Source organism: Nyctereutes procyonoides, unplaced genomic scaffold (genome assembly GCF_905146905.1).
Source record: "Nyctereutes procyonoides isolate TBG_1078 unplaced genomic scaffold, NYPRO_anot_genome, whole genome shotgun sequence".
NCBI classification, from domain to species: domain Eukaryota; kingdom Metazoa; phylum Chordata; class Mammalia; order Carnivora; family Canidae; genus Nyctereutes; species Nyctereutes procyonoides.
The window spans coordinates 24,424,041-24,440,916 of record NW_026575051.1 but is presented as its reverse complement, the minus strand read 5'-3'; the positions used below and the strand labels follow the sequence as shown (position 1 = coordinate 24,440,916).

The window sequence follows — 16,876 nt, the reverse complement described above, 5'->3', positions numbered from 1 at the left end:
TGGGTGGCGCAGTGGTTTAGTGCCTGCCTTTGGCCCAGGGCACGATCCTGGAGACCGGGGGTCGAATCCCACGTCGGGCTCCCGGTGCATGGAGCCTGCTTCTCCCTCTGCCTATGTCTCTGCCTCTCTCTCTCTCTGTGCGTGACTATCATAAATAAATTAAAAAAAAACTTTTTTTTAAAAATCTTTTTTTAAAAAAGATTTGAGAGAGAGCACAAACAGAAGTAGAGGGAGAAGCAAACTCCCCACCAAGCAGGGAGCCCAATGTAGGGCTCAATCCCAGAACCCTGGGATCATGACCCAAGTGGAAGGCAGATATGCCCAACTGAGTGAGCCACCCAAGTGCCCTTGTTTAAAAAATCTTTCTTTCTTCTTAAGATTTTAAGTAATCTCTACACCCAATATGGGGCTCAAACTCACAACCCCAAGATTAAGAGTCAGATGCTCCACAAACTGAGCCAGTCAGGTGCCCCAAAATGTCGTTTAAAAAATAAATGAAAAATGGATAAAAGTATGCCCATAACAACTCCAAAATTATTTAGTGGAGGACTGTGTGGGGAAAGACCAAAGGAATACGGAAAAGTACTAAAATGCCAGTCTAAAAAGGAGGAAGATGTACTATTAATATGTTTAAGCAATCTAGGGAGGTAAATAAACATGAATATGGGTAGAGATACCTGAGTATCACTGTAGCTATGGACAGTTCCTGCCTGTTGTTAATATCCTCAAAGTATACGCTGCAGGTGGCACTCAGCTTTAATTTTCTTTAAAGATTTTATTTATTTATTTGAGAGAGACAACAGACTCACTGCTGAGTGCGGAGCCCAACATGGGGCTCAATCCCAGACCTCCCAAGATTGTGACCTGAACCAAAGTCAGATGCTTAATCAACTAAGCCACCCAGGTGTCCCACACTAGCTTTTCTGCATCTAGGCTTTTTCTGATGCCTCAGAAAGACCCTTGGGTTAGCCCATCCTAAGGGGAACTGATACCTCCAGGGAGAAACTTGAATTATGGGAGATGGTATTAAACTTCAGCTTCACTTTGGTGGGACCATCTTGAGGCAAGGCTACATTACATGGTGCCTCAGAGAAATTGATTCCCCAATTGCCTACAGTAATAATTAGCTCATTAATGCACCTTTCATAGGTTTTTCTCCTTTCTTTCCCCAGTCTCAGTTCTTCCACCCGGGATCACCTACCAAATAAACCAGCCCCACCAAGTTGTACCAAGACCTGTTTTGTAGATTATTTTTGCAGATATAATTCTGAGAAACAATGGACAAAACTACTTGATTTAATTTCCCATAACTGAATATTATCATCCATACATACAGATAAATATTCTGTGGAATTATGATGCATTATGGTTCCTTTCTGCTTAAGAACTTCCCCCCAACACAAAAAAAGTTAAAGAGCTTTTATATAAAATTTTGACTGAGGTACCAATAAAACAGATGACAAATACCAGATTCCAAATATGTGTCGAAAGATCATTCTTTGCAGAGTTTACAAAGGAAAAGACCAAAATCCATTATACAACTTTGGAACTCCCTCAAGCACTTGGAGAAATTTTTTTTCTTTAAGAACTGAGAAGAGGAAAGGATTTCTTTAGAAAAAGTGCTGCCGGGATCCCTGGGTGGCGCAGCGGTTTGGCGCCTGTCTTTGGCCCGGGGTGCGATCCTGGAGACCCGGGATCAAATCCCGTGTCGGGCTCCCGGTACATGGAGCCTGCTTCTCCCTCTGCCTGTGTCTCTGCCTCTCTCTATCTCTCTCTCTGTGACTATCATAAGTAAATAGAAAAAGTGCTGCCCACACCAACCATTCTCTCTCTAAGATTTTATTTATTTATTTGAGATAGAAGAGAGCACACAAGGGGGGGGGAGCAGAGGGAGAGGGACAAGCAGACTCTGCACTGAGCATGAAGCCCAATATGGGGCTCCACCCCATAACCCTGAGATCATGACCTGAGCCAAAATCAAGAATCACACAGTTAATGGAGTGAGCCACCAGGCACTCCCCTTCTCTCTTTTAAGGTGGGGTGCTATGGGGGAGAGTGCTATTATGACTTCTTTCATCTCAACCTAGAAGGACTTCAGCAAGACTACTTAAGTAGCTTGGTATATGTTCCCAGCAATAGGGAGACGCTCTGGACTGAAGGTGCCTTGATTCAAGCCAGAGGAAAGTGCAGTGGCTGGGAGTGAGAACAAAGAGCCAAGACCAAGAGACAAAAAGAAAAGAGCTGCCTTTGGGAATACCTGTGCTCCTGCCAATGGCTTCAATTTCCTATGGAGAGAGGTAAACCACATCTGGTTTAGCTAGCATGGGGTCATTTTAATTCATGTCCAATAGGACTGCTTATTGGGTAATGGGAGTTTAGCATAAAGGAGTGGAGAGCAAGGGGGGAAAGCAACTGCGAGAATCAAGTATATATGTGCCCAAAAGAAGTATCACCGAAAATGGGAACCTTGGAGGAATCCAGGACAATCTCCTAGAGAAAGAATCATCTTTGAACATCGGCCACCCAGAAGGCCCCAACATCAGACAAAAGCACCTGTAGGTGGGCTCCATGCTGGGGCATCTGGCTGGCCCAGTATGTAGAGCATGAGACTCTTGATCTTGGACTTGTTTGACCCCCATGTTGGGCAGAGATTACTTTAAAAAAAAAAAAAAAAAAAAAAAAGAAGAGCGCTTTTGTCTCCCAATTCCCTTTCCTTCTAGGCCTGACTGCAGAGAAGGAAGACATATCTCTAAGAAGCTAAAGAAAAGTGAGAGGACAGAAGCACCAACATTCTCTTCCCAGACCACTGATATTGACTGGACTATTAAAGCCTCAGAGAGGATAGATTTAATGCTAAATTATATCTGTAGTTTGGCTTAATACACAAGACTGTCTAATTACCAAATTGAGATTATGTTTATGACTCGAAATAATTCTAAAAAATTTGAGAAAAACTATTTGAAAATGATCAGAAAAGACATGAGCTGAAGGGAGTTTTCTTCAAGGGTGAATAAAGAACTCCCTCTCCTTCTACTGCCTAATAAAAACAAAGGATGGTGAGAAACAAAAACAAAAGTGGCATTTTGGTTAACTTCATGAGACCTGTTCAACATAACTACCACGAATATTCTTTTTTTTCTTTAAGATTTTATTTATTTATTCATGAGAGACACACACACACACACACACACACACACACACACAGAGAGAGAGAGAGAGAGAGAGAGAGAGAGAGAGAGAGAGAGGCAGAGACACAGGCAGAGGGAGAAGCAGGCTCCAACCAGGGAGCCCGATGTGGGAGTCAATCCCGGGATTCCAGGACCATGCCCCAAGCTGAAGGCAGATGCTTAACGGCTGAGCCACCCAGGCGTCCCCTACCATGAATATTCTTTTTTTTTTTTTTTTACCATGAATATTCTTAATTGAAAAATGATCCTAAAAAAAAGAAAGAAAAATGATCCTATACTGTTATACTTTCTTTTTCTTCCTTTGACCTGCAGTTCTGTGTTGGTACCAGTCATCTTTAAGAAAGTTAATAAAGTTTAAAAAAATGTTAACAATGTTTTAATTTCTCTGTTGCAGTCATTTGGACATATCCCACACCCTTGATATTTAAAGGCATCCACTGTTTTCTATCCACGTATTTTAAAAAGACCTTTATTTTCCTACTATTCAATCTTCCTTCAAAACTACTACTCTTAATAATCACATCATTAGAAGTTACTTTGTCATCGTGGATAACAGTAAACCACTCACAAAAGAATCACTTTTAATAATTAACAAACTACTCCTCTTATCCACACATCAGAAATACAGAGATCTGAATAAAGTCTTGTGTATAAGATCACCATTAGCAAATATTTATTTCTAATTAATATGACCTTTCAAAAAAAGTTACTATTTCTGAAAGCAATTCAGAAAATATTCCTCAAAACATATAACGTGTAGAGAGTAATTCTGTCCTCAAATCACTGAAAGACCCTAAAAGATAGTTTCTAGACTCACAAGTGTGGCTGAGGACCAGCAGCATCAGGGTCATCTGGAAGGTTGCAGAAATGCAGAATATTAGAGCCACTCACTGATCTACTGAATTAGAGACTACATTTTAACAAGCTCCCTAGGGGATTCATGTGCACATTATAGCTTAAAAAACACTGGTCTATACAACACAGCATATAATTTAGGAAGAAGAGGCCAATCAGAAACACAAGGCTTTATATACTATTATAATTGCTATTCTGGATTTTAAATGCCAGTCTATTATTTTTGTTGACACTCTAATGTGAAGCACACAAATTATTTAATGAACCAATCTATCACAGATTCCACACTCACATAATTTCAAAACAAATCTAAGGGACATACATAGTCTAATTCTGTTGTTCCTTAATTTTTGCATTATAACAGAAACCTCTAAATAGCTTCTTGTCCAGAGCCATTCCATTTCCAACAATTTATATTCACTTATGTTTGTGAAAGAAAGTACTTAAAAAAATGTTTCCTTCTGTTTATGAGTATAATCTCAGATATCAGATCTCAAGTCCATAACCTCATTTCTATATATTGTTAGTCAAAAACATTTTTTTCGGGACCCCTGGGTGGCTCAGGGCAAGATCCTGGGATCTGGAGTCTAGTCCAACCCTGGGCTCCCTGCATGGAGCCTGCTCCTCCCTCTGCCTGTCTCTCCCTCTCTCTCTGTGAGGGAGAATAAATGAATAAATAAACGAATAAATGAATAAATAAATACAATCTTAAAAAATTTGAATAAATAAATAAAATCTTAAAAAATTTTTTTCTTAGAAACAAATCAGTAAAAAAGTATAATGAAAATGCTTTATATTGTATGTAACTTTCTGTATTAAGTATGGTTTCTACTGTCTACAGTGGACTTCTTAAGAGTTTAAGAGAAGTCATTTGGGATCCCAAAAGGGTTCCTAATGTGATCTGTGCTCTGTTCTTTACAAAGCCATTTCAACATGTCTCACTATACAATTAATACAGCATTCTAAAAAGTATGCCTTTACACGATGGGTTTTTATATGATAGGTCTCTTTTAAGTGAATTATAATAAAATTTTTCTTCTTTAAATATACATTTTTAAGACTTTTTATATTTTGAATAATACATTTTTAGGATATAAATCAGTTAAGTCCTTTTTTTTTTTTTTTTTTTTAGATTTTATTTATTTATTCAGGACAGACACAGAGAGAGAGGCAGAAGCAGGCCCCACACAGGGAGCCCGACGTGGGACTTGATCCCAGGTCGCCAGAATCCACTCCAGGCTGAAGGTGGCACTAAACCGCTGAGCCACCCGGGCTGCCCCTATATCATCATATTTTTTATTTTTATTTTTTTAGAGATTTTTGATTTTTTTTTTCTTAAGATTTTACTTATTTATTCATGAGAATACACAGAGAGGAGAGAGATAGAGAGGTAGAGACACAGGCAGAGGGAGAAGCAGGCTCCATTCAGGGACCCTGATATGGGACTCGATCCCCGGTCTCCAGAACCACGTCCCCGCCATAGGCGGCGCTAAACCGCTGAGCCACCGGGGCTGCCCTATATCATCATATTTTAATCTATACTAGTACCCAATGACTACCTGGTGGTTTAGCTGGCATCTAATTCCCCTCCCTCCACGAGAACACACCTGCCTCACTGTATAGTAGCCATATGGTTTAGGCAGGCTGAAATCTATCCTCTGCTCTGGGGTAGTAGGCCCTAAGTGCATCGAGCCAATTAGGGTAATCACATTCTTCTAACTACTTACACTGATCTGGTCAAAGGTGATCAAATCAGATAATAGCTGAGGACTTTTAAACCACTGTTGTGGAAATTAACTCCCCCCTCCCCCCCAACAAGGATGTGAACAAAGCATGTGGCTTCCATTGCTGATGGTAGCAATCTCACAACCAAGAGGAAAATCACCAGAGGGAGAGAGTCAATTCAGGCAGACAGTCAACTCAGGACAATCAAAGAAGTTACAGTAAAAACAAACCATAACTAAAAGCTATGCTATTTCCACTTTTGTAGTTTATGTTATTTTGAAGTTGCTTTTCTGTTCTCAATAACCAAAAGCATTCTGATAGGGACACCTGGATGCTCAGTGGTCGAGCATCTGCCTTTGGCTCAGAGCATGATCCCGGGAGTCCCTGGATTGAGTCCCACATTGGGCTCCTGGTGGGAAGCCTGCTTCTCCCTCTGCCTCTGTCTGTATCTTATGAATAAATAGTCTTTAAAAAAAAAAAAAAGCATTGATAGAACCCCAAAGGAAAACATGTAAGAATATTCAATATGCTATTTCTCAAATTTATGTATAATTGCTACTGTTCATTCCTTTATTCATTTAGATGTGATGTTTATTATTATAGCTTAGAAAAAGAAGTTAAATCTTAAGACTTGTCATAGTATCCTATGCTCTTTGCCATTTTAACATGGTTGATTAAAAAAATTACATTTCTAGAAAAGTTTTTAAGAGATATCTTTATATGCTTAAAATCACTTTAAGTTAAACTGTTAAGTGTAGAGAAACCAAACCTGCTTGAAGCATTTCAGTCTAAGTGAAAGCGGAAAAAAGTTTAAACATCATCCACAGTAAATTAAGATAAGTAAATACTAACAATCAAAAAAAAAAATACTAACAATCATGGGTCCTTTTTTTATTTTCTGGCAAAGAATGCTTTTTGTAGATATTATAAAGAGAATCTTTGATTGGTAGACACCTAAAAAGTACCAAACAAGAAGTACACAACAAGCCAGATGAGTTAAATTTTAAAAATTAAAAGATAATAACGTTGAACATAGTCTCATGGGATAAAACTTAAGAAAGCATTAATTCCTTAACTACAGAGGAAATAAAAATATTTTTAGCTACCTGGTCTTTTTTTTTTTTTTTAAATCAAGGACCCAAGTGATAACTAGTGACTGTATATTCCAACATTTTCTCCTTTTTATTTATATGCAAATCAAATCATTTTTGACATTTGACCAGTTTGGTCTTTTTTCAAGTTAAACTTTATTTTGGGATAATTATAGACTAACACAGTTTGCTTTTTTTTTTTTTAAAAAAAGATTTATTTATTTATTTATGATAGAGAGAGAGAGAGAAGCAGAGACACAGGTGTCGGGAGCGGTCCCACGGTGCGAGGCAAGGTTCCAAGTTGAGCCAAAGCTCCTTGTTGTCCCTAGCCAACCCGCAGTCCTGCGGTGTGAGGCAAGGTTCCAGGTTGAGCAAAGGCTCCTTGTCATACCTGGCCAACCCGCTGGGACTGCACCTAGCTCTTCCCCCTTATGGAAGTAAAAGTACATATTTGCTTCTCCTTTAAAATGTTATCGAGACAAGTTCCCATAAAGTAAGCAAGGAGGTGGCCTGACACATGACTGCCTTGGCAGACATTACTTAATAAACAAACCTCACTGTTTAGTCTAAATGTGGCATTCATGCTCTATTGCTTAAACAAATAACAGGTGTTAGTTTTAAAAACAATGTATGTTTGTGCAGGAGATGTACTTCTCCTTAAAGAAATAGGCCATCTGCTTACAGAGGCTATATAAACTCTACATGTAAAAATAAAGCTTGTCCATTGTGCCATCAGCTGCATGGAACCTCCTATCCCATGAACTTTTAGTTTCTTGTTTATTTCTCATCCCCTTGCCCTCGGTTCCTGAATCCGGACCTTTTCGCGCCGGCCGCGACACACAGGCAGAGGGAGAAGCAGGCTCCATGCCCGGAGCCCGACGTGGGACTTGATCCCGGGACTCCAGGATCGCGCCCTGGGCCAAAGGCAGGCGCCAAACCACTGAGCCACCCAGGGATCCCCCACAGTTTGCTTTTATGGATCAGAGATAAATAATGGTAAATACGTTCTCCAAAAATAACCACACTGGTTAAGTAATACTGCTACATCGTATTGTCAAAAGCTTAAAAAGGAAGAACCAAGGGGCAGCTGGATGTGCTCAGTCAGTTAAGCAGCTGCCTTCAGTTCAGGTTGTGATCTCTGGGTCCTGGGATCTTTTGGCCCCACATCTTTGTCCTTCCTTGTCTTCAGGCTCCCTGCTCAGCACGAGTCTGCTTGTCCCCCTTGCTCTGCCCCTCCCCTTTGTGTGTGCTCTCTCTCAAGTGAATAAATAAAATATTAAAAAAAGAAAGAACCCAACCTATCTTTTTCCCTTACAAAAGAACATATATTTCATGCTGAGAATTTAGAGAAAAAAACTAGGTAAAAACAATGAAAATCTCATGTACTCCTACTATTTTTTGATGTTTCCACCTAGGTTTTTTGTTTGTTCTTTTTCTGTGTGAATGAGGTGATAATGTAACAACCCCACTAAGAAAATACTAATGATTTTTACTCAAAAATACAAATCATTTTTGGCCTGCTAGTCAATAGTGTCACTGCTCATAAAATTAATAATTTGATAAAAATGTCATCTAATCAAAGAGCTTTGGGCCATCAGAACATAATTCCTGCCTCATATCATGTTACAGGTGCTCAAGATCCAAACTAGCATCTACAGAAGAGCAACAGTCAAAACCACTGCCCCTGGGGAGCCTTTAAGGACACAGTAAATAGAATGAGAAGCAGTGGTAGCATTATTAGAATGACACCTGAGAGGTGTATCTCTCTTAAATTTCTCATGGAACCAGAATGTCTTCTTAGAGTAGGCAGTGGAAGTCAAGTCTCCCCGGTACTGAGTGAGAAAGGCAACTTCTTTGGTTGCTTATATATTAGCATAATTATGTTTTCATAAATCCTACATTTTCAAAAGTGGGTAAAAACAAGATATATATTCAAAAGCATCAACAGGGATCCCTGGGTGGCGCAGTGGTTTAGCGCCTGCCTTTGGCCCAGGGCGTGATCCTGGAGACCCAGGATCGAATCCCACGTCGGGCTCCCGGTGCATGGAGCCTGCTTCTCCCTCTGCCTGTGTCTCTGCCTCTCTCTCTCTCTCTCTGTGACTATCATAAATAAATAAAAATTAAAAACAAAAAAACAAAACAAAAAAAAAGCATCAACAGTCTATAAGTCTAAGTCTACATGGGACAATATGAAGCTTTCAGTTACTTTGTTCTCATTACAATCACAATTAGCATTAAGGTGGAGAAATACTGGAAATGCTGTCATAAATTCCAAAAGAAAACGACAAACTTTTAGAGAAAAATGGTAATGGAAATTTTAGGTTCCATTTAGAAATTTCAGCTTTCCTTGAGGAATTTGACCCCATGTATCTCACATCTCTCTGAACAATTAGGGCACCGAGACGGTTTTACGTCTACAATCTCTGTCATAGCAAACTGTCATCCTATTTGCAGGGACTTTACTTTTTCATGCTAGTTTCCACTCTAACCATAGAGTTATCTCCATGTGGTCAGAAACAGGCATTGAACAGTTTCTGATTAGAACAGGGAATGCCTACGTGAGTCATATAATTCCAAGGCAGAGACAAACTATCTATAGTACACAGTATTATTTACAACTCAACAAGATCATCAGAACAATGGCCTAAGAGGTTTTTAAAAATACTTTGAAATTAATTTAAGTCTTAAAAAGAAACCCTTCTATGTTGAATAAAAAAAGTGAAGTTCTTTGCTTAGCCAAAAGAACATGCCCAAATCAACAAACCCCATAATTTACCTCGATAGTAGGCCTTTGTTATTGCATCAAATTCCTCTTGACCTGCTGTATCCCACAACATTAGTCTGACATCTTCATCATTAACTCTGAAACAAGAGATGAATTTATTTCATATGTGAAGAAAATGTTTAGCTATGTTTAGCTTTGTACATATTTTTATTTTTCACATCTGAAGGTTTTAATACTACATTGTTGGTTTCACTCTGAAAAAGTCTGAGTGCTCTTGAATGGTGCTATCAACACCAGCAGTGAAACTAAAGGGGGAAAGACATTCCCCCAAAGCTCTAACTTTATACATGATTTGCGTTTACCTGTCATGGTTTCCCCCTTAATAACAGATCATAGACAGTGGTGCCTCTAACATTAGCATCACTGAGAATGGTATACCCTCAGGTTAGTAATTGCTCTCTTGCTAACATTCTGATGGGTTCTGGTGCACAAGTGATAGAATAAGAATAAGAAAGGAAAGAAGTAAAACACGGAGAACAGAAGGAAGGAGAGAAGGAAGGAGCAAGGGAAGGAAAAGCAGCCTGGTTCCCTACAACTTAAAAATTTATTTATTTTGTCATCTATTCCATTGTCTTATTCATGGTAGTTATGTTCTATAAAGTCACTGCAAACACTGAATTATCAAATATTCAAACATTGCTCCTAGGGGAAATACAGGGTTAGGATCATGTGAGCCCTGGTTACATTTTCCCCAATGAGTCAACATGTAACCTTGTTTTTTTTTTTATGGTTCTGCTTAAAGACACCTTATTTAATACATAGTGTTAATTCACTAACATCTAACTCAAGGCCGACAGCACTGCAACTCATGCCTAAATGAAGTGTACCTAACATACGTATTTTCTCTATAAGGCACATCACAGCCTTCTTGTACTTAAGAAAACGAGATAGCACTATGCATAGGGGCTATTTTAAAAGTGACATCATCAACAAAAAGTACAAAAGCGTGGCACAAAAATAGACATGAGAAAATACTTGTTTGTAGTATGAGGAATGAAAAAAGAATGAAGAGGGTTGCCTTGTTTGACCTAAGGTGAGAGTGTGCACATAGGGTAGCAAATATTTGTTGCTCTGTGCATATCCACAAATGATTACCAAAGCACTGGGATTACTGACTCTAGGGTTACACAGAAATTTTAGCAAGTAAATGGATTTGCAAATATGGAGCCTACAAATAATGAGAATCAATAGTATCCTTGAAGGATAAACTTGGAATCTACAAATAACAAGGATCAACTATATATTTAAAATATTAATTTGGTTCAGATAACAAATACAAAAATGAATGCCATGAAGGCTTAAAATGAATCCTCTTAAAATACCCGAGAAAGGAAATAAACACAGAAGTATTTTTAAAAGAGGGCAAAAGAATACAAATTAGAAATTGAACAATCTTTAAAACAATGAACATAATTATCTTTAATGCTACTGCTCAGGCTAGTCAGATTTGTTTAATGGTACTTATTTCTTTAATACCTGTCAGTCTGTCCTTACAATTTAAAATACACTTGAGGTGGGGAAGAATGGGCAAAACAAGTGGAGGGGAGTGGGAGATATAGGCTTCTAGTTATAGAATGAGTAAGTCACAGGAATAAAAGGTACAGCATAGGGAATATAGTCAATGACACTGTAACAGCATTATACGGGTGACAGATGTAGCTACACTTGTGGTGTACACAGCATAACCTATATAGAAGTTGAATCATTCTGTTGTATAGTTGAAACTAATATAATGTTATGTCAACTATATTAAAAAATAAAATATCTTTAAAAGTTCGTAGGACTAATGACAAAAACTGTTACTTTTAATGTGTTTTAGGATGCAACTGGATTTCCTGAAGTAAGGTTTCCTTTTCATTGGAGTATTTAATCCTGCCAAATCTGCTCTTATTTATTTCTTCAAAACAAATTATCAATTCTCTAACTTCTAGATAGTCTTAGGATTCCATAATACTGAAAACTATTCTGAGAGACAGGTAACTGTCCTTCCAAATAAAACAAGTCTTTGCTTTACTGTGCTTCACAGATACTGTTTTGTGTGTTTTGTTTTGTTTTGTTCTTACAAAGTGCAGGTTTGTGGCAACCTTGCACTCAACAATTCTATCAGCATCATTTTTCCAACAGCATTTGTGTACTTTGTGTCTGTGCCACATTTTGGTAATTCTTACAATATTTCAAACTTTTTCATTATTACCGTATTTGTTAAGGCAGCCTATGATTAGTGATCTCTGATGTTATATTAGTAATTGTTTTGGGGTGCCACAAACCGCTTCTATTTAAGATGGCAAACTAAATGGATCAATGTCATGTGTGCTCTCATTGTTCCACCAACCAGCCATTCCCCCATCTCTCTCCCTTTTCTTGGGTCTCCCTATTCCCTGAAACACAATAATACTGAAATTAAGCCAGTTAATAACCCTACAGTGGCCTCTACATGTTCAACTGAAAGGAAGAGCCACACATCACTCACTTTAAATCAAAAGCTAGAAATGATTAAATATAGTGAGGAAAGCAGGCTGAAAGTGGAGATAAGCTGAAAGCTAGGTCTCTTGTGCCAGACAGCCAAGTTGTGAATGCAAAGGAAAAGTTCTTAAAATTAAAAGCACTACTCCAGGGGAACCTGGCTGGCTCAGTCAATAGAGCATGTGACTCGATGTCAGGGTCTGAGTTCAAGCTCCAAGTTGGGTATAGAGATTACTTTAATAAACAAATAAATGTGCTACTCCAGTGAACACACAGATTAGAAAAGCAAAATAACCTCACTGCCGTATGGAAGAAGTTTCTGTGATCTGGATGGAAGAGAAAACCAGCCACACATTCCCTTAAACCAAAGCTTAAACCAGAGAAAGGTCCTAAAACTCTCCTCAATTCTATGAAGGCTGAGAGAGGTGAGGAAGCTGCAGAAGAAGTCTGAAGCTAGCAGAGGTTGGTTCATGAGGTTCATGGAAAGATGCTGCCTCTGCAATCAAAGTACAAGGTGAAGCAGTAGGTGCTATTGTAGAAGCTATACAGGAGGTTACCCAGAAGACCTAACAAAGCGAATTAATAAAGGTGACTACACTAAACCACAGAGCTTTAATGTGGATGAAACAGCCTTCTACTGAAAGGAGATGCTACTCAGGATGTTCGCAGCTAGAGAGAAGTCTGTGCCAGGCTTCAAACCTTCAAAGGACAGGTTGACTTCCTTGTTAGGGGCCAGTGTAGCTGGTGACTTTAAGTTGAAGCCAATGCTTATTCACCATTCTGAAAATTTTAGAGTCCTTAAGAATTATGCTAATTTACTCTGCTTGTGCTCTATTAATGGGACAGGGCCTGGATGACAGCACACCTATTTACAAGATACTTTACTGAATATTTTAAGCCCACTGTTGAGACCTACTGCTCAGAACAAAAATTCCTTCAGAATTTGACTGCTCACTGACAATGCACTGGTCACCCAAGAGCTCTGATGGAAATGTACAATGAGATTGTTGTTTTCAGGTCTGCTAACTCAATACCCATCCTGTGACCCATGTATTAAGAAGTAATTTTCAAAAAAAAAAAAAAAAAAGAAGTAATTTTGACTTTCAAGTCTTGGTATTTAAGAAATACACTGTGTAAAGCTATAGCTGCCACAGATGGTGATCTCTCTGATGAATGTGGGCAAAGTAAACTGAAAACTTTATAGGAAAGAGTCACCATTCTACGTGCCATTAAGAACATTTGTGATTCACAGGAAAGGTCAAATATCAACATCAACAAGACTTTGGAAGACAGTGATTCCACTCTCATAGATGAGTTTCAAGACTTCCGTGGAGGAAGTAACTGTAGAATGGGTAGAAACAGCGAGAGAAGTGGAATTAGAAGTGGAGTCTGAAAATGTGACTGAATTGCTGCAAGTTCGTGACAAAGCTTGAACAGATGAATTGTTTATTATGAAAGTGGTTTCTTGCATGGAACCTACTCCTGGTGAAGATGCTGTGCAGACTGTTGAAATGACAATAAAGGATTTAGAATGTTAAATAAAGTTAGTTGATAAAGTAGCAGCAGGGTTTGAGAGAGTTCTTTTTAAGTTTTTAATTTTAATCCCAGTATATTTATCATACAGTGATGCATTAATTTCAGGTATACAAATAGTAATTCAATAAGGTTTGAGAGAATTGACTCCAATTTTGAATAACGTTCTACTGTGGGTAAAATGCCATCAAATGGCATCACGTGCTATAGAGAAATCATTCCTGAAAGGTACAGTGAATCAATGAGGCAAACTTCACTATTTTATATTTAAAAATAGCCACACCTACCCCCACCTTCAGCAACCACCACTCTGATCATCAGTCAGAAACCATCAACATTGAGGTAAGACCCTCCACCAGCAAAAAGATTAAGGCTCAGTGAAAGATCAGAGAATGATTTGTATTTCTTAGCAAATCATATTTTATTTTATTTGTATTTATTAGCAAATCTTATTTTATTTTAAGATTTATTTATTCATGAGAGAGAGAGATAGAGAGAGGCAGAAACACAGGTAGAGGGAGAAGCAGGCTCCGCGCAGGGAGCTCAACATGGGACTCAATTCCGGGTCTCCAGGATCACACCTGGGCTGAAGGTGGCGCTAAACCGCTAAGCCACCCGGGCTGCCCAAGAAAGTATTTTTAAATGAAAATATGTACATAATTTTTTTAGACTACCACAGACTTAATAGACTACAGTATAATGTAAACATAACTTTTACATGTACTGGGAAACCAAAAAATTCATTTGACTCACTTTATTGCAGTGGTCTGGAACTGAACCTACAAAATCTCCAAGTTGTGCTTGTAGTGGACAGAAATCTCATTAGAGTCAAGCACTGGTTTGTGGTTAAGAAGTATGTGAGATGCCACCAATATATATAAAACAGACAAGCAGGAGATAGAAAGGGTCGGGAGGGGAGTATAAAAAGGGGAAATGATGAGGGGAAAACAGATGAAAGGCAAGAAAAAGAAGGATAAAGATACACACAGAAATATGTTAACTAGAATTTAAATAAAAACTTAAAACATTAAAGAGAAAAGAAAAAAAGACAAACACAGGAATGAGTATTTGAAAACCACCACCAACTGTTCCATTAGCCACGGCCACTAGACTCCTAACCTTGGACTATACTGTAATTAGAATTATTCCAGTGAAAGCCTGGGATACAGTTCAGAAATCAAAACTGAAGGGATAAAATGGCCAAGTACATACTGGATTTGTCGCTCCAAAAAATCAACTCCAATGGTTTTCTTGTAGTCTTTTGTAAAAATGCCTTTGCAATATCGCTGTATCATACTTGATTTTCCAACTGCTCCATTCCCTACAACCACCATCTTGATGGCCACTTCCATATCTTCCTCCAACATTTTTGTGGTTGAAAAGGTTTCTGAACCAACTTTAATTCCAGGTGATCAGATCTTCTCAAATCTGTAGTTTAAAATGAAATGATTTTTCATAAAATAAAAAGTATATAAAATATTATAATTTTAAAGATTTATCTATTTATTTGAGCAAGAAGAGAATACATGAGCAAGGGGCAAGGGGAGGAATAGAGGGATAGGGAGGGAATCTCAAGCAAACTCCCAGCTGAGGGCATAGCCTGACATGGAGCTGTATTCCACAGCGCCAAGATCATGACCCGAGCCAAAACCAAGAGCCAGACACTTAAATGACTGAGCCACCCAGAACCCCAAAAATTGCACAAAATAAATTATAATGTTTTATGAAGAAATAATTATATTGCACTGCAAGAATTTGTGTCCATGATGGAGGTCCTCTTACCACCCTGTTTAGATCATGTAAATTCTTTTTTTTTTTAAAGATTTATTTACTATTTATTCATGAAAGACACAGAGAGAGAGAGAGAGAGAGAAAGAGAGAGAGAGAGAGAGAGAGGGGCAGAGACACAGGCAGAGGGAGAAGCAGGCTCCATGCAGGGAGCCTGACGCAGGACTCAATCCCGGGTCTCCAGGATCACACCCTGGGCTGAAGGCGGCGCTAAACCACCGAGCCCACCCAGGGATCCCAACATGTAAATTCTTTTAAAGAAGGAACAAGAACATCATTCATTTTTGAAGCCTGAAAAATAGCACAATGTATGACATCCAGATATTAATAAATGTGTAGTTGTATAGTTCTACCTTTTAATGAGACTAAGACTGGGGTGTTAGAATTGAGGTCTAATACAGCTGCCACTTACTAGTTCTGCAATTTTAGTGAAGTTGCTGGCTAGCCTCTTTATGCTTCAGTTTACTAAAGGATATTTACCTCAAAAGATTGTTGATCTTTTGTGTTGTACAAAAGTTGTATATGTGTGTTGGTACATATAAAAAGCACTTAGGAAAGGGACACCTGGGTGGCTGGGCTGTTTAGCGCCTGCCTTTGGCCCAGGCCATGATCCTGGGGTCCCAGGATGGGATGAATCCCACATCAGGCTCCCTGCAGGGAGCCTGCTTCTCCCTCTGCCTGTGTCTCTGCCTCTCTCCCTCTCCTTCTCTCTCTCTGTGTGTGTGTGTGTGTGTGTGTGTGTATGTCTCATGAATAAATAAATACAATCTTTAAAAAGAAAAAAAGCACTTAGCATAGGGAAAACTAAGCTTTCAAAAAATGGTAGTTTCGTTCTACACAATGTAATAAATTCTCCACAATTACCACCATATGGGCAACAAATACAAAATCTAAGGAAACTGCCTTTTCAACCTCACAGGTAATAATTAATATCCCTAGAAAAATACCCCAAAGAAAGACTTACATAATAATACACAACTGTGTGACAGCATTGGACTTTTACAGTGCTTTACTGTTCAGGTTACAATGACTCCTTTACAAATAATCTTATACCATACGTTCTTTCTTTAGTTTCAGACTAGTTACAGTTATTTATTCATATAATTAAAGTAATGCAATGTGTACTGCTTGATTTTAGATCGAAAAAAACAGAAAGTCAATTTCTTCATATTTCTTAGAAAATTACTAGTTAAGTTCCTGACTACTATTATATGTTATAATATTATATTTCAACTCCCTTAACTGAAAAACCCATCCAAACAACCACTACACAAAACAAGTCTGAAACACGAAGAACATTCCTTCCTGCTCCCCATGGAGTCTCAGTAATTGTCCTTAGTGCTTCACAAACTTGCACAATCATAAGAATCATCTAGGAAGATTTGTTAAAGTATAGGTTCTAGGTCTCCACCTCAAACATAACTAAATGATACATTTAAAAAAGTAGA

The 16,876-nt window shown here is 38.4% G+C and overlaps 1 protein-coding gene across 1 annotated transcript in view; it reads right to left on the bottom strand.

Moving 5' to 3' along the window:
- The window catches only part of RAB23 (RAB23, member RAS oncogene family), a 50,453-nt gene that overhangs the window by 26,598 nt on the left and 6,979 nt on the right, over positions 1-16,876 (bottom strand). The window contains exons 2-3 of the mRNA XM_055329914.1: positions 14,853-15,068; positions 9,636-9,721 (exon numbers count right to left, since the gene is read on the bottom strand). Of these exons, the coding sequence (XP_055185889.1) occupies positions 9,636-9,721; positions 14,853-15,007 (241 nt within the window). The 5' untranslated portion in view covers positions 15,008-15,068. The remainder of the gene's footprint in view (positions 1-9,635; positions 9,722-14,852; positions 15,069-16,876) is intronic.